The 22,931-nt window shown below is 39.4% G+C and overlaps 1 protein-coding gene across 3 annotated transcripts in view; it reads left to right on the top strand.

The window, feature by feature from the left end:
* LOC102200745 (dipeptidyl aminopeptidase-like protein 6) overlaps nucleotides 1-22,931 on the top strand; it is a 242,359-nt gene that overhangs the window by 70,549 nt on the left and 148,879 nt on the right. Inside the window, exon 1 of one of the 3 annotated variants that reach the window (XM_005730423.2) lies at nucleotides 2,714-3,139. The exons of the other annotated variants lie outside the window; for them this stretch is intronic. Coding sequence (XP_005730480.1) covers nucleotides 2,972-3,139 — 168 coding nt within the window. The 5' untranslated portion in view covers nucleotides 2,714-2,971. Of the gene's footprint in view, nucleotides 1-2,713; nucleotides 3,140-22,931 lie in introns of those variants that run through there. 3 annotated transcript variants of the gene reach the window in all.

Genomic DNA, 22,931 nt, shown 5'->3' with positions numbered 1-22,931 from the left:
CCCTTGGCACACATTAATTGCTGTCTGGCAGTCCAGCAGCTGAAGATGTGCTGGCAGTGACACAGCTTTTGAAAATACTGTGGACGGCGACCCAACAACTCCCTCTGCCACCTTTACTGTGGCAGCTGCTTCTGCACTGCCTTCATTTTTATGATGGAGGAAAGGATTTAGAGAGTGCAGCCCTCCAGAGTAGTTCCAGTCCGGGGAGAGACATGTGGCCTGATAAGTATGGCTCTTGCACAGCAGCATGAAATGAGAAACTATCCATCATAAATCATGATGGCTGCTTGACAGAATGGGATGCTCCGGCAAATGAACTTGTGAGTGTGCTTGCAGTTTTTGAATGAAAGCAAAATTGTCATATTGATGTTTTTCTTTCCTTAGGTAGCTGAGTGGCATTTATTTACTTTAAAAAATATAGAAATAAATATTTGAAATGAAGTTGCTCTTAGCCACTAGACAGTAGTGAATTCTTGGCACAGAAAGAATCCCCCCAACACTTACACATCTGGGAAGGTTGCATTTGTGATTGCAGTTTGTAGGTCTAATTTAAAAAGAAACAGAAGCTGCTAAGTTATCTCTGTTCTGCTTGGTTATCAGGCAATATCGTTAGGAAAGGTGTATTTTTCAGTATAACTGACTTTTTTTTAGCTTCTCTCATCCTTTTAAAATCTTCAGTGTCCCGCTCAGCTAATGTCAGCCAGTCTTTGCCCACAAACAAAATACTCTGACTGGGATTAGAACATGCAACTCTGCCCTCTGCTGCCCAGATTTAGCGCTGATCTGCTCACAGCACTGCTGCATTTAGCTCTACATCCAGCAATGGGGAGGCCCAGAAATAATCCAATTTTGTCCATATATGACTTTAGTCAGTAAGTTAATCGGATACGAGAAAATAGCAGCGAGTCTAAGTCAGACCACAATGCCAGTCTGGAAAGTTTCTTTCCTTTCTTAATTGTATTAATAATTATGCTGAGGATGTTACTCAGCCCACCTTAACATTAACTGCATCAGTGCTCTCAGGATTTCCTGCTGTTTGACATATCTTGCTTCACAGGCTTTTTTCTCTTTTCTTCTCCTTCTGCTTAATCGCATCACAGTACCTAAAAATTGAATTCCATTTCTGGGTTGTCTGCCACAGTCTGAGATGGATTTGATGGGTTGAAACACATTTTTGGGGGGGTGGGCATGAGTCTGTACTGTGCAAGTTGGAAGCTGTGGCAGTGTGTGCCTGTCTAATCTTTTTTTAGGAAGTCATCTTAATTAAAGGGTAAACTTAAACAGATGTGGGCTGTTATATGTGAGGGGTGTTTGCAATTCATGTGGCGTTAAGCTTCTCCTTGAGGACTCGAGAACTTGAGAGGTAGTTGGGCTGTGGTGAGTGGATGAGTTAGTCTGTGTTTGGCAGAAATCCCAGCATGCTGAGCTTGTTGAATACACAGAGGGAGGTGTTCTGTATCCTGTGACTACTCACAAAATCAAATTAGATGACAGATTCCGGGTCTGTTGTATAAAATGAGTCTCCTCGAGCTGGCACAGCAAAAAAAGAAGTGTGTCTTAGAGGCCAGTCAGCATCGCAAAGAAACTGTTTTGACTGCCTTTAGATGTTTTCCTTCTTGAAATTTAAAATGTGTAATCGTTTACTTTAAAAGTGGCTCTTTTTTTCATTTCAAAACATTCAAAGTTGTTTCTTTTAAACAGATACACCGATAATTAAGCAATCATTTAATTCACGTCTTATGTAAAACAAAAGAAAAAAAAAGGGAAAAAAAGCCAAACATTTATCAGGTACAGCATCTCAGATGTGAGTGAGGATATAAGAAAGTAATAAACAAGACAGTGAGTGTCCTTAGGATTTGGATGGCTGCTGAGATGACAGCAGACAATTTGAAGTGGTCCCTTTGGGCTCCTCGAAATTATACATCATTATTCTGTTAAAACAGGAAACCAACAGGCAGACGAGTCAGTAATAGAAATAATTAACTTGATGTGTGATTTAATGGAGCTCCAGGCTTAAAATGCAAGTTTATTCTGTCTCAAAGGCGGTGACTCGTCTCATCTCTGTGTTTGCAGCTTGCATTTTGCAAGAAAACAGTATTTTTGTTGTTTAATAGGAAAGCAAATAAGCGTCTCTTGTCACCTGTCACCTGAAACACAGAGGGTGTAAACTAATATGGAAGATTGGGACCACAGGAAATCTCACTGAGTGATATCAGAGAAACCAATCTTCCCATTTTATGCTCTATGAAAACCTGTCTCCTTGAAAATATGTCATGCCTGTCTGGGTCTTCTGCGCCGTGGTCCACATGAGGGCACTCTTGCTCTCTGCAAAGCGGCTCTGTAACCCAAATGGAGGCAAAGATTAAAAACAAAACAAACAGCAACAAAAAAAACAACCAACTATTAGATTTACTAGAACCTGATCTATGTGCCAAGTCAATCACCGCAAGTTTTCACCGCAAAACCTGCACTTTAATGTGTTAAGGTTGCTTTGTGTCGTTCGCAGCTGTTTTGCACACCACCTGGTGTCTGCGAATACTTGTAAGGCAAAGCCCCATCACTCCCTGGACGTTTATCAGCCGTCACCTTCTTTTCTACCACAAGGGAGGGAAAGAGAAGCGGGATATCAACCAGCCGAGGCTGGCTTCTCCCCTTTTTTTGGTGCTCGAGTCAGCCTCCTTGTATTTGCATCAGTTCGGGATCAAGTTGGGAAAGTGTGGGAACTGCGTTGCTGCAGGATCGTTGAGACCCGACCGGCGAGCCTGAAAGTACGTGCCATGCATCCTGAACACAGAGTGATATTTTTTTTTCTTTCTTTCAACTGAACCAGAGCGTCGTGTAATCGAATCACTCCAGCCATAGCGGATCGACCTGCTCGAACTTTTTTGTATATGTGTGTCCGCGCGCGCGCATTTATTGATTGAGAGCAGAGCCAAGTTATCCCTTCTTTATTTTATGACAAGCAGTCGACATGGCGTCACTGTATCAGAGATTGACCGGCAAGATCAACACGAACAAATCCTTCCCCAACCCTCCAGAGGCGAGCCACCTCCTCGGGCAAAGTGTGGAAGGGGAGAGTGCGGCGCAGAGCCAACGAACCCGGTTTCAGCAGCACGGCCGGCGCTGCGAGGACGAGGATGTAAGAAACTTAAACTGTAGTCACCTTTACGTGTCCGAATGCATTTTCTGACCACTTTCAGATAGTTACAGTGCCCTCTAAGACACACTAAGCGAGTTGGATATTGGCGTAATATGTGGAATTTTGGCGCTAGTAAATCTCCCAGTCTGTTTAATGCCCTTCTGCTTGCTCTCCCCTTTTAAAGGCAGACTTGTCAAACTTACGTCATCCCCTCAATGGTTGGCTTATCTGTCAATAAATGACGCATCACTTACGTCTCTTAAAAAGCAACGTGCGTTCTCTGGCGCCTTCTGTTAACTTTATAAACCTTACAAATGGCTTCTTAGTGCTTTGACACCTCCGTTAGAGGTTGTCGAGTGTTGCTTATTTGTCTAGGGATGCTACTGTAACCCAAGTGTGCCTTACAATTAGATTAGAACGAATTTAAACATTCGTGACTTACAACAGCACCCCCGCCCCCCAATCCTCCATGCTGATTGGTTTTATTGGGATCTGCGCTAATCATTATGTGTCTCCTAGCCGTTCTTCCAACCTCCAAACATGTTCGCATTTTTTTTATTGTCGTTAAAAATCTTCAGTTCTGAAACTACATTTGCTTACCTAAGCTTATTTATTTGTGGGAGTGGTTTTTACAGACTCGTTTAGGTCGTCCAGGCTCTTTAAAATCTACTTTTGACCGTTTAAAGCGCCTGTCTGAGCCTGACGTGATGCCAAACATGAAAGTGGTGCTGTCCATGGTGCTGAAACTTGATCTTCCACTCGCTGCTGCCGCTCTCCGCAGTGCTGAGGGAATAAATCCACAGAGCAGGTTTAATGGGGCCACTTAGGTTTGTTTGTCTTAAATTTATTAAAATACAAACAAACAAAAAAAAACAAGCACAAAAAACTCTATTTTTGTATTCTCGTAAACACATTTAAAAAAAATCTTTGCACTTAAAATTATAAATTTAACCGTGAACTGAGGTGGACCACATCACTATTAAACAGATACAAAACATATAGTATGAAAATTATTCACATATTTTAGAAACATAAAGAAACATTTGATATTATTTTCTTGATTTAAAAATAAAATTCTTTTCACATGAAACAAGTAAATAAAATGAACAAACAGGGGCACAAATATACTGCAAGTGGGTCAGTTTATTTAAAAAAAAAGTTTTATAAAACAAATATTGCCATTTAATCAAGGAGCTGATCTACTGTCACAAAATGATGTGGTTAAAAAAGGTACTTTATTGCTAATTTTCTAAATCTTATACCCTTTTAGAATAAGAATTAAAATAAAGCAGCTGCAGTCAGGTGGCAAAAGTAAAGCTGTTAATGGAGAATCCACAATTTGTCAAAAAGCAATTTGCCAAAATAAAAGTGAATCTATTAAAAGACAAAGAAGGACATACTTTAGTCTAGAGTTGTGAATGGTTTGAAGATCTTCAGACTTTGAAATCAAGGTTAGTCCAGATTTTGGAGTTTAATCTTATGTTTGCTTTAATGGCTGAAATCTTGACAACATTGTTTTGTTTTGATTTTTAGTTAAACTGAAAATGCAAAAATGTTTTCACTTTCTTTTAGTGATACTTTCTTGCCTGATAAATTTCTAGTTATTTCCCCTGTCTAACTGTATGTCAACTGCAGGATACAACCTATACACCATCATAAGCCCAATTTGGAATATGGCTGCATCAGAGTTAGTGGTGCTATAAGATAGTTTAAAAAAACAGAACTTTTCTGTTTTCTTTTCTTTCAACAAATCTGTCTGGCCTGTGTAGTCATCGCTCAACCCTGGTATTTGAAATGAAATTAGCTTAATCAATGTTGAGGTGGTAAAACATGCAAGGTGGTAAAAATTTATTTATTTATTCTTACTCTAAGGTGACAATAAAGAAGCATGCCTTTAATCCCCATGTATTTGAGATATGGCTAACTTTGAAGATGGAGAGATTTGGTCTGTTAAACAATGAAACCAACTAAGTGCCTGTTAGGTTTTGGTATATTTAGTTTTGGAACTTTCACATTGGAATTATACATACGCATGTACAGATTGGTGACAAAGAGTATAAGGTGTGTTAGTAAGGTGCTGGGTCGTGACGTGCCACCAGAACAGCTTCATTGCCCCTCAGCACTGATTCTAAAAGTCTCTGAAAGTACTAGAGAGAAACTCATTCGGTGTTTTGAAGTTGCCGAATAAGTTGGTATCAATCTGCATATGATCCATGTCGTGTTCATGCTGATCAAGTCATTTAGTGACCCCCTATTTCCTGTGCATAGAGAGAGATACTGTCATCCTGGGTAAGATCACTTCACTCAGGGCAGAAATATTTATTATAGGTGATTACTCAGAATGCCCAGCTAACCTTCCCACTACAATATAGAGCCACTGGTTCCAGCTCCACTTTATGCAGGGGTCTGGATCAAGGTTTTTTTTTTTTTTTGGTGTGTTTCTATTGTTTTTCAATTTTATCCAGCTAACTGTCTTGCTGCAGACTTTAATGTTGTAGAGGTGCAGGAGGTAAAACGGTGGTTGAGCTTTGCATGAATATAACATGAGGTTGATTTATTGACTGGTGGTCATGTCTTTATGTTTGTTGGTGCAGGGAACTCGAACATGATCTGAAATCAATATAAACAGTGATGTATAGTCCATATATATCCACCTGAGAGCATGCTGTGTGATACTGCAGAAATACAGGCCTGTTCAGTGATCGGGGCAGGGGGGAAAAACAGTGTTTTCACTGGTTCAGTTTTTAAGTGCTCCTACTATTTAAACTCATATCTAAACAGTACTCTTATATTGCTTCTGACTAGAGCACATTTTGAATGTCAGTCCAAGCTTTGGCGTCTCTCCAGCTGCGTGGCCTTAATAAGTGAGTCTGGTGGAGGTGACATTTACATCATGCTGTGTGTGGATGAGAACTAAAGCCCACTGGGATGAAGAGCTCATCCAGTGACTCGGGCTCCCCACAGCGCCACCACACAGCTCAGCCCTGCCACTTCAAAACTTTACGCAGCATTTTCTCCTCCTCTGCTGCTGCTGCTCCACCCTTACACTGCACTTTCTGTGTGACTCTTTTTATACTGGCTTAAATTTGAGCCCAGTACCTTCGAGGGAAGCCTTGCATTGTGGAATTTGCATGTTCTTCTCATGCTTGTGTGGCTTCTTTCCTGGGTACTTTCATTTCTTCCCACAGTCCAAAGACAGACTGGCAACCTGTCCGTGATGTACCCCACGTTTCACACTATGACAGCCAGATTATGCTCCAACCTCACTGCTCATCCTGAATTGGATGTCAGATAAATCCACTGGATTGAAATAAACAAGGCACTTTAAAAGTAGCATCCAATAAATCAAGCACCATATCCAGTGCAGTGTTTTAGAGCGAATATATTTTGTTGTCTTCCGCCACTATGATGAGAGAATTTTTACCTACTATGGTATTATAATGTGAGAAGATATAGTTTTAGCCCTCGTACATGCTGCATGATAGATTATAGATAGACAGATACTGTATAAATGAGACACGCTAGATTTCTCACAGAATTAGTTCATAGTTGTGGTACTACAGCCACTAATTATTACCAACAGAATTATTGAATCACAATATTATCATATTAGATTGCTTATATATACCCCTAGTTGTATAATAAGTTGCTGATCAGTGTTTGTTCTCACTATGAGGACTCCATACATAGGAATTAGTCTCCCTCACAGAGACAATGCATTTAAACAACTCATTATCGCTTTTGTTTGGCATGAGCTTGACTTACTCTCTACTGTGGGCTAAATCCTTCTCTGTCAATATATTTGATAGTGATCTTAGTCTGAAATCCCCTCTGATAACGATTGCAGGCTGGTGGAACAACTCATTACAATCTAATCAAACATGTTTGGGGGTTTTTCTCCTCGCAAAGCTTTCTCTATGCAAGCCTGTGCTATCTGCAATATGCCCTCAGGATATATACGGGAGATCAGTTTTAATGTTGAAGTAACTTCAACTGTCATCTGCTAATACTCAGCAGATCTCAACTATGGAAAAGCAGAAATATGAAAAGTTCAATCTTCCAGTGTTGTGTAGCCTTTCACCCTCTGTTAGTCCAGTGGAAGCCTGATTACATGCAAAGCCTTTGGGTTCCTAATTGATCCTATTTCAGCCTCATTAATTAGATATGTCCTCCAATAGCATTTAAACCTGCAAAAAGTAGAAATGGATCTTTGTGTTTTTCTATCAAAGTCTCATCCTTGTGGTGTGATTTTGTTTTTTTCCTCAGCAGGCCCCATTACACAAGTAAACACCTCGTCTTTGTTTGCCCGTGTCCACTACAATCAGCACAATCGTAATGAGACTCGAGAGAGATCTGGCGAAGATTCAGACCTCTAGCAAAGCGAGACATGCGGGCGTTTTTGTGTGATATATGTGTGAGTGTTGGGAGGCACACAGTCCCACAGTTCTACTTTTTTTACCCTCTCCTAACTCATCTCACTTGTTCTGCCGTCTAATGGCTTTGCGCCTGCACTTTGCATTAAGAGGGATGAGGAGGGGGGAGAAGGGATAAATCCACAACTGCACATTAACACACACACACACACACACCAGTTCTCTCCCCCTTTCTTTATCTCTCTGTAAAACACACACACGCACATGCGGACAAAATGAGGATATTTTTCAGGGTATGGATTATGAGACAGCCGATCCCTGAAATGCCCTTTTAATAAGCTGGCCAATATCAGATTTCATTTTTACGATAACACGAATAATAATGATGAAAAACAGTAAAAAATGAAGCAGTAAATATACTCTGTATCAAAGAATGGGCTTTTTATATCTTTTTTTTTTCACCGTGTCAGCAGATGCGCAGGTTACTTTGGAGTGTAATAGTTCTCTAAATAAGTCATGGGAATCATTTTTCCCCACAGTGGGCAAACAGATTCAGTTTATTTTTTACACTACCATTCTCATAATTGTAATCTTTTCTATATTGCTTTGAATCCAGCATATTCATGACTGTGATTAGGCTTCTCTCATGTTATCTAAATCCCTTGCTACTATGTTAAATCCTGCAGCATGTCATATTTTTGACTATCTTCATACTCTGACAATACTGTTTACTGTATATTGAATGATGAATTTGAACAAACAAAACCCTGTGTCCGATTTGGTTAGGTATATATTTCACAAGGTACATTTGTGTAGGTCATGGTATGTTAATAGAAGCAGCATGGATGCTTATTTGATAAAGCTCACTTAGACCAGTACTCAGTTACTGATAATCTATTTGATATTGTACTGTACCTGGCAAGTGCAGAGCACCACTGTTTTCAGATTAACCACTTATCCACAAATTCTGTACTTGGGGTCACAACTTTGTTTAATGATCTAATTTGGGCCAGTTTTTAACTGTTTTAAATATGGCCTCACATTTGACTATAGCATGCTTTGGTATACAGAGGAATCCATGGTCGATTTAATGATTCTTGTGCTGTGGCTGCAAAATAAGTCAAAATCATCACCTCTCCACCACTGTGCTTGGAAGTTGATATGAAGTGTTGAGTTGATATTCTTTTGTTTGGTTTTCACCAAATCTCCCACGATGCATTATGTCTGTTTTGTCTGTCCAAAGGACATTGTTATAAGATTCGTGTGGTTTGTCCCCATGTAATTTGCAAACCTTAGCCATGCTCTCATGTCCTTTTTAAAAAGAAGAGGCTTTCTACTGGCAACCTTTCCAAACAAGACATACTTGTTCAATCTTGTACTGTCATGAACCTTAGCATTTAACATGCTAACTGAGGTTTGTAGAGTCTGAGGTCTTGTCCCAAATTCAACCTAAGATCTCATCGTGCAAACTCACAGAAACTGCAAGAAATCGAAAAGCAACTTGCTGAGAAGACTGGCATTGTGGTTAACACATATTTCAATGTTCCAGACCAGCAAACTGCCAAAACGTCTGCCTCTATAGAGAGAGTCAAACTTGTATTTGATTAGCATTGTACTCCTACAAAGCAAAATGGTAATGTGAACATCAGATATAGCATAAAGGACAGATGTAGCTTGTCAGTCACCAACCATTAGCCAATGAGCATACCCTGGATAAGCCTCCATTCTGAAATTTAGAAAGGAAAAGTATCCAGTATGACCAATATTTACAAAACATATTTAATATGTTATTTAGTAAGACCCCACGTGAGTGATTTCAAGAAAGTGATTATAAAGATCAAGCCTGTCAAGGCTTCTTAATTCTCTTTTTTGCAACCACAAAGATCACAACCTGGTGGCTCTTACAAGAATGTAGGAGCCTCTCTGGAACATAACTTATTTTCAGTTTGTAGTTGTAACGTGAAGTAAACGGCAATGCTCAGCACTGTGGTTAATTTGATAAAGAGAACAGTACATGAAAGTAGCTATGGCCAAGTAGTAACCTCTTAAATGTATGCATATAAAGGTAGCAACTGTCTTGTATTCCCAGAGAACTGGTCTTAATTAGTTTAGAATAATGAACTACAGCTCGCCTCATTCTGTCTCATTACAGAAACAGTGTTTGGCAGAGTTCGCCTTCTTTTGTGTTGATTAGTTAACAGTCAGTGAGTGATCAATAATGGCACTTGAAGGATAGAGTCATCAGTCTACACACTCGATTCATGGTGGCATCTGGAGATCTTTGTGCGTGTGTGCATTTGTAATGCGACTGAGTGAGAATGTTTACCGTTTCGGAGTGCTTTTTAGATTTCTGCAGTATATCCTCGCAAAGACAAATGATAGAATGAAAGATGAGGAAACACCTGTCACAAGTCCTTGTCCAGTCAGAAAAAAGCAGATTTAACTGTTCCTGCTTGTCTACAGTCAACAATTGCTTTTCTTGATTACTGTCAAGTCTAAATATCAGTGACAAGCCCATTTGACCTCCAGCTCTGTTTCCTCATCTAGCTAATTTCTTTTTCATCAGCAAGTCCTCAAACACTTTTTCCCCCCTCAAACACTTATTGTTGAGAAAACATGACAGAAGCATGTGCACCATTTTCCCCAATGATAAATTATGCAGCCAGCAGACTGGAAAATGGTAGTATGGCTTATTTATTGTTCAGAAGCCCTTGATAAGCAATCAGGTACACATTACAGTGGTGGCTGTGGGGGTGTATTTGTTGTCATTCTTTAGGAAACATAATAGACTGTATGTAAAAGATGGACTTAGCCATCCTGATGTCACCCTTAATATTGTGTGTGTGTGTGTGTGTGTGTGTGTGTGTGTGTGTGTGTGTGTGTGTGTGTGTGTTGTCTGTCTGTGTCATGGACAAGAGTGAGGAGGCTAAATTATCAGCTAACATTAGCATGCTTAGTGATTAGTAATGGTCATGCATATATTGTGTACGCATTACACAGACAGCTAGTTTGTTATTTGTGCTAACATACAGATAAAATTGTAGACCTTCACTGGAAAACTACAGTAGATACTTGGATATGCTTTTAATGCTGTTAATTTTCCAATAATTGCATTAAAAATTGGTGATCCTTAGTATATAGTCTGGGTATATACTCCATGTAATATCCACCTATCACCTGCCTAACAACGCAAACAAAATAACTTAAACTAGTGAGTGATATAAAATTCACAACAGCTTTGCAGTCATGTTGAAAAAGTAAGTGCACCTCATTATTTCAGTAGATTATAAAAGGTTGTCAGACATTTGTTGTACAGCTCTCTTAATGATCCATCTGGATGAGGTCTGGGCTTTGACCTGGGTCATTGCAACGCCATGGTTCTTTTCTTTTTCAGTAATTCTGTTTTAGATTTGTTGCTCTTATAGGGATCATTGTCCTGTTAAATGACCCACTTTCAGCCAAGCTTTCACCGTAAGACAGATGGCTTCACGTTTGACACTAGAATACTTTTGATATACAGAGAAGTTCATGGTTGAGTGATTGAATGCAGGTCCTGTGGCTGTAAAATCACACAAAATCATCACCCCTCCATTACTGTGCTTGACAGTTGATATGAGGTGTCTGTGCTGATATGCAGTGTTTGGTTATCACTGTGCATTATAGTCAAAGATCCCAATTTTGGTCTTGTCTGTCCAAAAAAAAATCCATTGTTCCAGACGTCTTGTGGTTTGTTCAGATGCAAGTTTCCAAACCTAAGCCGTGCTGCCATATATATATTTTTCAGAGCGAAGAGGCTTTCGGTCCTTATCAGTTAATCAAGTGCATTTGATTAGCAGCACTACTGAAGCAATGAGGATGTTTCTTAGATCCTTTCGAATCCCCATTAGAAAGAAATGCAGTTTAATTTTCAGTCTTATAGGTTACGGCTTGTGCATAAGCGACCATGATGGGCAGCTTAAAATTGGAAGTAAACCTTTATGAACTGCTATACATAAACACTGGTATATACATTTGTGCATATGTATAATGTATAGCAAAGCACACAAATAATTATGCTAACAGGTAAAATGTAAGAAAAAGCAGAAAAGCTGAATCCCTCGGCTTTCTCTTTAAACCTCTAAGAGAGATTAAACATGCACAGAGGAAGGGCAACAACACGAGATAATCCTGTACAACTCACTGAAGGGCAAAATAATGTCAGAATCAAATTTGTCCTTTTTGAAAGCTAAGCTGCTGCCCAAAAATAATAGCAATCCTTGAACCAGGGGAAAAAAATCTGCTGTCTTCCCTATCACTGTTCGGCTTTTGTTATATCTGTCCGAAGCTATATTTTGGGGGGAATAGTGAAGCTGCCGCTCAGTAAACAGAGTATACATGACTCTAAAAAGGGCTGTTCATCAATAGAAAGGTGGCACCGTGTTTCTCACTGTTGATGTCTGCAACTCTTCAGCTGGTGCTGCATTTCTCTTTGTGTTGCCCCTGCTTGTCTGGCAGCTAGCTGACGATAACAGATGGTGGGCATTACTAAATTACTGACTTCATCTCAGCGTAAAATGAATTCATATCCGGCCTCTTCACGAGGCATTTTCACTGTGGGGAGAGACAGGCACAACGGTGAGGAGGAGGAGGAGGAAAAAGACAGGGAGGCATTCAACAAAATGTTTCTCCACTGGGCTTCAAGCAGAACTCCTTTCCGCCCTATCCATCTCTCTGACACATACACAAAGCTCTGCACAAACGCACACACAAACACACAAGCACAGGGCTTAGGAGCTGTGCTGCGTTTCACTTTTATGGGTCAGAAAACTGGAGTGCTGATTTAGTCATTATTTATGACTGGACACAGTATTTCTAAGATTAGGGAGGAAACAGAAAAGAGGCACATAGCTCTGCAGCAATCTGCAAACAGCAAGCATGTTAAAGAGTGACTGATGTTGGACATCAAACTCATCTCCATGTGGGACTTTGCTGTTATATGATGCCATTTGTCCACTCTTATTTGCTTAGAAGTTTGCTCCCAGAAGTGTTTGCACCACATGTCTATATTTAGCCGAACGTGTTTACCTCTGCAGGTTTGGTTCAGCGTTTAGATGTGGTCCTAATGTGTATTGATGCTTCTGTTCCATGTGATTTAATCCAAAATACTATAAGTTACAGGACACTGTGAATCAAAGTAATCTGTAGAGCATATTTGTATATCATTTTTTTATAGTGTCAGTTTCTTTACCACACTTTGAGGTAAATGATAAGAGCGTCTATGGATCTGAATGTGTCAGTGTCTCTCTGTCTTTGAGCTTTGTAAAGAAAAGGTCAGATGAAGTTGAAGTACCACTGATGCACCACTAGAGGCTGTCCTGTTCCTATCTAGGAATGAGGTGCAATATCTTAGGCAAAGGTTGAAATGTGTATTGTTCTGAAAGCGGGCTCTGCAGGGACTGAAGGCCAGTTATACAAAGTGAGGTTAAATCAATGATACCAATGATGAAGGATGATGAAAAGAAAGTACAGAGACAGAGGGACAGAGAGAGGAATGCAGAGCCACAGACAAGATGAAGCATGTTGCCTTAAAGGCAAAGAGGCCAAAAGAGAAAGGCTTGATCAGAACCAGAGGTGGATAATTGACAAGTATGTTATGTAATAAAAGATGAATAGCGTTCCCAGGAGACAATGTAGGGAGCATATGACCCGGCCTACTCGAGAGAGGCCTGATAAGTACAGCTGAACTGACAGACTCTCTACTTTTTGATGATTGGTTCTGTTTAAGGTTTACTGTTACTGCTAATGTTTGCTCTCATCATTGTGCAAAAGCTATGGCAACTTGGCCCTTTTTAAAAACTTTTTCATTCACTGCTGATATTCAGGTTTATATTCATTAAACATGTGTTTTGTGTGTGTCAGGCCCTTAACATTTTACATCTGTGTTATGCTGATTGCATAACAAAATTGCTTAACCCACTTAGTCACAGAGTGGCAGGAGCCAATCCCAGCTGACACAGGGTAACATTCTGAGGCAATAGGATGCACTTTCCTGTTTGCTGTTTGCTATAAATCCACACCACATTTAGGTGTTAGCATCAGCAGCCTTCTTAAATCTTCACTTTAATCCAATTGGATCAAATTATTGGAATGGTACCCAGTCATATACAAAGTCTTAAGGCCAATGTGTGACCCACCTGCCACTGGGACCCAAACATCAATACAATACCAGTACATTTCAGAAAAGTGTTAAATCATAAATGTTAACTCAATTTTTACATAAATATATTTGTACAAATATGTAACTGTAATTACTTTTGAGTAATTTCAAGCAGAATTTCTGTTATTACTGCAGTCTAAGGAGCTTGCAAAGAAAAGCGTCTGGACTTCTTTAAGTTGCTTGAAGACATTTCACCTCTCATCCGAGAAGCTTCTTCAGTTCGAACAGAACAGAACAGAACACCTTCTCAGATGAGAGGTGAAATGTCTTCAAGCAACTTAAAGAAGTCCAGACGCGTTTCTTTGCAAGCTCCTTTGACAACGATGACCTGGATGACTGAGAACCTTCACAGACATGTTATTACTGCAGCCTATCTGCATTGCCTTCCCAGCCCACCAGGGGGCTCTGCACCAAATTTTTGGAATCACTGCTTTAACCTATTTGTCATTCAGCTTAAAGAAACCTAAAATCTTCCAGAATTCCAGCAGACATGAAAAAAATGATTATGTAGAAATCTACACTGAGAAGTAAATGGACTAGTATCGGTACTATTTTAGCTTTCTGCTCAATTTCAGCACTCAAAGCACTTTTTGCTAGAAGTCATGTTCACCTAATCTCACACTCATATTCACACAAAGCTTTTATCCATACCTAATATTTTTTATTTAACATTTACACACATACACAATCCAATGATTGCATCGGAGGCAAGTCATTGCCCAAGGATTCTTTAAGATATGGACAGGTAGAGTAGGGATCCATCCACCAACCTTTTGATTAGTAGCTAAGTCGCTTGACATTTTTACGAATTGCACGGTGAGGAACTGACTTTAAAATTATAATTTTTTAAACATAAGATGGCTTTGTTTATCTAGCATGGAAAGGGAATAAATGACTTAAAGGTTTATCCCATTGGCTACTAACCATATCTTTCCTTTAGACATTGATACTGGTATCCACACATCTCTGTTGTTGACATCTTTGACTTTACAGTCCTGCAAAGCCATAGATAGTATAAAAATAGATATAGCTTTAGCTAATGAGCCCATCGTGGATAATCTTTCTTTATGGCCATTAAAAAGAAGCTAGCTTTAAGGCTTTAACCTGAAACTATGCTCATCTTTTATGTCTTTGCTTGTAACTAGAGTAATGTTGCTGAAAGGTATTCTGGGGAATGTGTGATAGGAAGTGAATAAAATTCGACTGATTAACTACTGGCAGTAGATAAAAATGGATTATTTTGATAAGTGCATTTTTATGTTCGTGACAAGCTGTTTATTTTCAAATAAGCAAATATGCCAGCACTTATCTGGCTTCAGCTTCTGAGATGTTTCCTTATTAAATATGATGGCATTGGATTAAGGTTCATCACATATGCATAACAGATGCACACACAAAATCATTGGCAGAATAATGCATAATAAAATTGTGGTTGGTTGAAGATTGATATCAGCAAAGCAAAAATGATACTAAAGTGCTTTGGGAATTCTAACTGGATGCTGAGGTCTCATACTATGAAAAGAGGCTTTGGTTGTTCAGTGTTATAGGTCTTGAGACCTGAGTAATCACATTTCACAATCATATAACTCATCTGTCTGGATGTCTTTCTGCAACATGACACTGATGGTTTATGCTTAGTGTGTGTTGAGATTAAGGTAATAAGGTGGCAAATTGTCAGTAAATGGCTAGTTTGTCAGTTAACATTTTTAAAAAGCTGATAATAACACAATCCTGCATCAAGAAGATGAAATTATTTTCCAGGTAGCAAGGCTGGTTTTTGAGCTGTCAATGAAAAGCCTCAACATTATGCTCACAACCCATTGCACCCAAAAGACAAAGCCGTCATCCATTTCAAAGAATGGAATGGGTCCTTTCTCATGATGCCTATAAAAAGAAAAGTAGGTCTCAGCAGATTTTTCTCAGTGAGCCTAGATCCAAGCAACTCAGCCGCTTCCTTTGGCAGATCCAAATCTTACACTCAGTCATTTAACTCTAGCTGAGTGAATAAGTGGTTGACAGATGAGGTACTAGAAGAAGAATCTTCAAAATCCCCATCACTAGAATGGTGTCCATGTGGAAACAAAACGTCATCACTCTTTTCTACCTTCCCCTAGTTTACTTAAGCTGAATATGATATACTGTAGGTCTCACGGCTGATGACAGATTAGGGTAATCAATCATTCATTTTTGGAACTGTATCCATAAATATTGACTCAACAGAAGTAGCATTCATAAAAGGGTTTCTGTGCCTCCTTCTGTACTACTTTTCTATTAAATCATGTTTACAATTGCCTCTTGTGAGAAAAAATGTGAGCGATAGAACAAAACGGGTGCTGTTTTTGAAATCCGCCACTCAAAATTAGTAAAGATTTAGAATTAGTGTTAGATGTCATACAGCAAATGTGATGCAGGGCGGTTTAATCAGCACATAAACAGATCATTACTGCAGAAGACACACCATAGAGGGGTTTCTTTGTAATGACTGGTGACAGGAACACAGGTTTACACATCAACACAACACAACCACCCACAACTCAACTAAGCATGCCTCTGTGCTGCTGTTATTCCTGCACATTCCACAGAAAAAAGAAGGAAAAAAAAGGTTTCTGTTGTCTTCTAAACTTTGCTTTTTCAGTTGGATCCACTCTGCAAGATGTTTCCGGCTGAAGCGCTTTTAACCACCCCAACCATAAGCACTGAAATCTCACGGGGTGCTCTGACATATTGTTCTTTGATGTAAAAAAAAAAACGTGAAGAAGGGCTGCAGTTTATCTCTCAGTTCAGAGGTGGGTTGGGAATAGGAAATGACATGTCTCTGATTGTTGGGTTGCTCCGAGTTGAACATGGCAGCTCTGCGTTCATCTGTGAGAGGGAAGAGCGATTGTGCATTATTAATGCGGGCCGTCTGAAGAGACAAAATGTCGAGATTATATACAGACAGGGAACGATTTAAACTCTCACTGATGAGGGCGCAAGACGTTGTGAAAAGGGTTGTATGCTGCACAGTTATTTCCATCTGATCCAAATTTTGCAGTTCAAATTCCCTTATTTGAATTTTCATATAGTTATCTTTCCCTCTGAAATGAGCAGGACTGTTGCAATCAGCTTTGTGCCCCCTGCCTTTCTATTTCTATGGATTCATTTTTGTTGTCAAGGACATATTTTAGCTGTCATAATTAACCAATTAAATTTGACTCATCTGGTGGATTTCATTCAGTACTTTAAGTAGATTTCTCAATATTTTGCACACACGCTTCTGAATCTGAAATAACAGCCAACACCCAGCGGTGAGAGCACTTGAGCTCAAAAATAATACCACCATCCTTCAGTCAGATTTTAAAACAGCCTTTCCTCATGTTGTTTTCAAAATAATGGTCCACTGCAAAGAAAAAAAAAGAAGGAAAAAGTCCCACTGACATATGTAGTGTTAGTTAACAAACTAAGTTTCTGCTCATCCAGGTTATATTTGTCCTTTGATCCATTACAGTGCCAGGGTTGTTTCCAGAGTTCATCACAAACTGAAATTGCTTTCCTTTTCTTTCCACTGACCTGTTGAGATTTCCTGAATAGAACTGAGCCCCCAATCACCATCACACCTTCCTTTCTTCCTCCCCTGATCTATTTCCTTCTTTTCTTCTTCTCCCCGCTCGCCTTTTTGACCCGTTGTCCTGTCGAATGGCTTCGGCCAGCTGAAGCGTAACATTACATCAGCAACCTTGCCTCTTGTGTGACACACGAGCTCAGGTCACGGCTGTGCAGACCGAGCTGAAATGAGTTGCATTGACTAGGATGTCTGTGTTTCAACCTTGTTATGCTCAGAAGCCGGGCTCTCAGTCTTGGCCTGAAGGGCCTATTATCTTTATGGTTTAAAATCTTTTCAGTAGCCTCGCTATTTGTCTAAGAAGCGTAATTACTTACTAGAAACACAAAGCTACACATCCCTACAAATTAGTTTACCAGCAGACATCTAATGCCAAAGTAGAAAGCTGTATCCACCTAAGGTGAAGAAATAAGGTTGAGAAGTTTCCGATACTGAATTCATTTCCATTTTTCTTACCCACAAAGTTAGTAAGGTAAAGTGAAAGCTGGAGAGAAGGGAGCATAAACACTGTTACAACAGATTAAATATAAACAACACAAACACGGTAAGACAACTGTGCACATTACACAAGAGTATAAACAATATGCAGCATAAACAGGGAAGAGTTTCAAAACAAGTACGAACTGTACTTGTTTTGGAGGCAGACATATATATCAAGACTGCCATTGTACAGGTTTCCTAAACTGATTTAAATTTACCACATCTAATGGGCTCTGACTGCTGTCAGGTTTTATAAAGCAGGAAGCGGCGGTGAAATTTAGAAGTTTTAGTCATAACTCAGGAAAATGCCATACAGTTTGCTGATTTCTGCTCATAGATAGTATAAAAAGTTTAATTGTGGCAAATTTCTGTAAACTTAAGCGTTTTAGTTTGTTGGTTGCATAACTTAGACCACACATTGTATAAACTCTGACACACTTTTTTAAGGCTCTAGTTCTGGAAGTTAATTTCATCTTAAAATCTGAATTGATGTTTAAGAAAATCCTTATCTGAAGATTTTATAGTCATGACCATAATTTTTTTTTTTTTTACATCAAAAACAAATGAAGAGGAATGGGGAGTATAAGACTGCGTGCATAATTGATTTAAGTTGTGAAGGAACTGCTCATCCCATAACTAATTCAAAATCCCAGATTTTACAGCAAATAGCTTCCAAGTTTAGCCAGTTTAATCCTTTTCATTATCATAGTGATAATGGTGGCCTAAGGTTTATGGGTTTAAGTCTTCCAACAAATTTGTTGCCGCTTGAATATAGGGGCCAAGATGTGCATTGCTATTCCACCTATATTATTTACATTGATATATGTTCATTAATATGCACTGTGCTTTTTAAAGGGATACGTTCAAATTCAAACCTAACCTTGTTTTATATATGTGGCTAGAGAGTGGCCGCATATGTAGTAAGTTACTTTTGATTTAAAGATCACTAATAGCACCTTCAAACTATAAATGACAATTTAATATTAGTACATCAGTATGTATATTTTTATCATTTCCTTTTTATTTTGTCTTTCTCCTCTTCCTCCCTCATTTCCACCTCTTCCTCCTTATCTCAAGCCTCATCTCTTGAATTGAACTTAGGTTCTTACACATGAAAACCTTCATAAAAATGCTTATTTATTCCTGATATTATAGCAGTTACTTTGCAGTTGTATTGACTGCAAAATACAACAATGATGTTGTATTTTGCAGTCATAGATCTTGCATTTCTTCTTTTTTATCAAAAATTGATTTTTGTTTTTCCCCCTAGGTTTCGCTTTCTCTCTCTTTCTCTCACTCACTTTGAAATCTATTAATAGAACTTTATTTACACCTACTGGCACTCAGCTCATATCTGTGCTTACATGTGGCATGCAGACGGCAGGGACACATATTATGACTCACAGTCTGTAACAAATGACCTCAGCTCTTTTTATTTGTTTTGAATCCATACAGCCTTTACTGCACATTGTGAGGCCGTGACTTTGCTCATGATAAATTCACCTCCCTGTACGTGTGTGAAGAATTGCTCTCAGATATGAACCGAAGGTGATGGAAAAAATGCTCGTTTTTATTTTCAACCACGAATATTGCTTTTCTGTGGCTCCAGAGATATATGGGCTTAAAGGGGAGCTGCCTGGGCAAAAAAAAAAAAATTTCCAGGAAGGATTCCCTGATGCTGTTTGTGAAAAGACTGATGCAGATAGATAGCTTATTACATAGCTTGGTAAACTGTCCAAAACATGTTACTGAGGACGGTTCTGCTGGGAAACTTTGGATACTGGCTTTCATGTTGATATTACTTTGACACGTACCACTCACCTAAATATACTGCAGACGCCCACATGGAAACCACATTCCCTGCCTGTAGTGGCCTTCTGCAGCAAGACTGTGTCTCCTTCCTTCCTCCCCAAACTGCAAAATACGACACAGGTGTTGACCTGTCCTCTGAATTCTCCAGGTTCCAATCTGATCAAGTATGAAGGCTGTGGGTCTCAAAGGATCCAGTGCCAATTTCCCATCACCAGATGGCCATGTCCATGCACACCAGAGGTCAGAGCTGTTTTGGCAGAACAAAGAGGATGTCACATTAGGGCTGGGCGATATTTTACTTATTTATGTCAGTTGAACAACTGTGAATTCATCTTTTTTTAACTGACAGTGGCATTTGGCAGCTTTTAACATATCAGTAGAAGTTCCAACTTGTGTATAATAATTAGAATTTTTAATGGGACAGTAGTGTCATCATGTTCTAGCCCATAAAAGTAACAGATCCTTGGAGTCTATTTTTCCAGTATTTAATGCAAAAATGTAGCAATTCACCAAGTGCACAGATCATTAAGGGGAGAGCCATTATTGGTTTCATTAATGAATGTGGTTGGCAACTGTATCTGACTAGTGGAACTACTTGGTTAGGTAGTGTCTGTGTTTTTAGGAATGTTCCTAACTAAGTAAAGTGACCCATAACCATCTGTTTAATGGCCAAAATGACAGCTGTTCAAGTTCTTTAAATTCTAAGGAAAGTGCTTCCTTGATTACCTCCTTTAGGAGAAGATAGTCTGGATTTCCCTTTGTGAAAGGAATGGTAACAATGCCATCCTACAGTTCCACAGTGCCACAATCTGTTTTGAATTTTTAAGAGCGGCCTGTTAAACCAACAGCTGCAATCAAATTGTCTTTTTGTCCAGATGTTGTCTCTCCAAATCAAGATTAAGACCATCTGGAATATTAATGTTAGCAGTTGTATTGCCAGAGTTTTGAATCATCCTTCATTAATTATTACTTCAGATCAGCTGGGATCGACTCCAGCCACCACACTCCTAAAGCTGGAAAACTGAATAAGTAAATAAGTGATGGTCGCAAAAAGCTTTAGCAAGAAGGAGTAAAGAAATTACACTGGATCCTGTCATTAGCATTAATATTTTTCACTCAATATGGTCATTTATATGACCTTCATTAAAAAACATTAGAACACTCTGGAGTGAGGCAAGATTTTGGAGTCCATATTTAGGGCATAGTAGTTTCAATATGAAGGACACCTGCCTCCTGATTGTTAAGGAGTTTAGTGTAAGTGCAGTCTCTGCAAACTGCAGTGCCCTCTACCTAAGTTCTTATAGATTTTCCTTAACATCTTTCTTTGACCTCATGAAGTCTGCTGTTGAGGCCGAGGAAAAGTCATTAGGTACAGGAGGTGGGAGGTAATTTCCTGGACTATTCAGCTGTACCCTGTCTTTATCGGGTCTTCCTTGCTTTCCTTCTTGCCTACCACATTTGCTTCGTTTGTGTTGCTTTGTTTTCTTATTTTGTTAATTCGTTCGTTTTCCTCCCACTAGCTTGTAGCAGTTTTTGTTGTACTGTTTAAAATCCTTTCATTTAACTTCCTGCTTTCAGTCCTTTCTTCATGTCAGCCATTGGTTGCTTTGTGACATATGTGACTTTTACACTCAGGGGTCATGCTTATAACAGTCTGTGTTACACCCTGTGTACAACTCCCCAGGTTTAGCTCAACACAATATGCAAACTAAACCAACAAAACACACCAAAAAGTCTGACGGCTGATGTAGCTTCTTTTTTTTCTTCTTCGCCCAACAGGTTGCCCAACACCTATTCACATATTTTGACACAGCAGCCTGACAGCTTTCTTGTCCATTTCCCTCTGAGACTGACTTGAATGGCCATTGTTGGAGTGTATTTTGCTGTTACAAATGTTAGTCATGCAAGTTTAATCCTGTCAATAAATGCATACTTATCACTGCTCTCTGGCACAGATAACATTTCTTTCCTCAAAGCAGCTCCTGCCCTCAAGGAAAACTGCAAGTTGATGGCCAGACTGTGGCATTTTTAATATTAGAAATTAACAAATGTAAAATCTTCTTTTCACATTGTGTGATTACATTTGAGCTCCAGGGTGACATTTTCCAAAATCAGGATCCATAAATGCTTCTTACAGTGCTTGTTAGCATCTGACTCTAAAATGTTGGATATCGGAGCGTCCTTGAACACAGCACCAAGGAGAGTTGGCAGAATGGCTCCTTCTGGCAAGAGTATTACTAGACTAGTATAAGATAATCAAGGCAATAAAAAAGGCAGGATTAAATTTTCATACTAAATTAAATGCATGCCAATTTCAGTCTAGAATGTCTAAAATAATTATACAAAGGTGTGCTTTTGATAATGCTTGGCATTAATACAAAGCATATCCAAGGGATGGTGTAACTAAGGAATAACATTAGGCAGATAAGAGAGCTATTCTCTTGTGCTTTAAGGGTTTGGTTCTCTGCAAAGGTCAAATTAGTGGCATGATATTGCATTTAAATCCTTTGCCATGGAGTCTTAAAATTAGACAGTTATTAACTAGTTATGGTGTCCTCTATGTGTGGTACAAGTGGTTTCAGGGGACTTCGATTTGTAAATGAGCTTTGTGCAGCCTGAGTCTGCAGGAGTTGGATCATTACACTGCTGACACTCCCATGTGACAAGCGTTTGGCTTGTGTCAGCACAATTTCTGAAGCAATGAATGAAAGCTTGAAACACACAGGGACAAAGAGGCACATGTGCAACTTTCACATTTTTTTTCATGCAAACCCACTTTGAAGCTTAAATCTCTCTGACCGCCTCTGATCTCTGACAGGAAAAAAATTTAGACATTAATGACAATTTGTGCCGCAGTGGTTGTATTCCTTCTTAAGCAGCACTCTATTACTTCTTAAGCATCATCTAACAGGATGGTCGGGTAAACCACCTTCTATACCAGTGGTTTTCTCCCCAAGAGCTACTAAGCCGAGCATTCACTTTACAGCGATGAGTCTTTCAAAAGTGTCACTTTCCTATTGTTTCCTATTCATTTCCCCTCCTCTTCCCCTCTCTGGTGCTCTCTTCTTGCTCTGCCCCTCCCTGCCTGTCTTTCTGTGCCCTGTATCCTCTCTCTCTCTCTCACTAAAGCCCTATCTTTATTTTCCCTCTCCCTCATTCTCTCTTGTCAAACAGACAAGTAGAGGCCTCCCTAGTGTTCTCCCCTCCATGCAGTAGTTTGTCTTTTTGGCTCCATCTAATCCATTAGTAATCCATTTCAGGGGCTGTCAGCCACATAGAAGCTGCAGAATGCAGCCTGCACGGTTTATCTGACACAGTTTGTCAGCCCTG

Source organism: Pundamilia nyererei, unplaced genomic scaffold, assembly GCF_000239375.1.
Source record: "Pundamilia nyererei isolate P.nyererei 1_Seehausen unplaced genomic scaffold, PunNye1.0 scaffold00037, whole genome shotgun sequence".
In the NCBI taxonomy this organism is placed as follows: domain Eukaryota; kingdom Metazoa; phylum Chordata; class Actinopteri; order Cichliformes; family Cichlidae; genus Pundamilia; species Pundamilia nyererei.
Note: the sequence above shows the minus strand (reverse complement) of the source record. Positions and strands in the feature narration are given on the sequence as shown.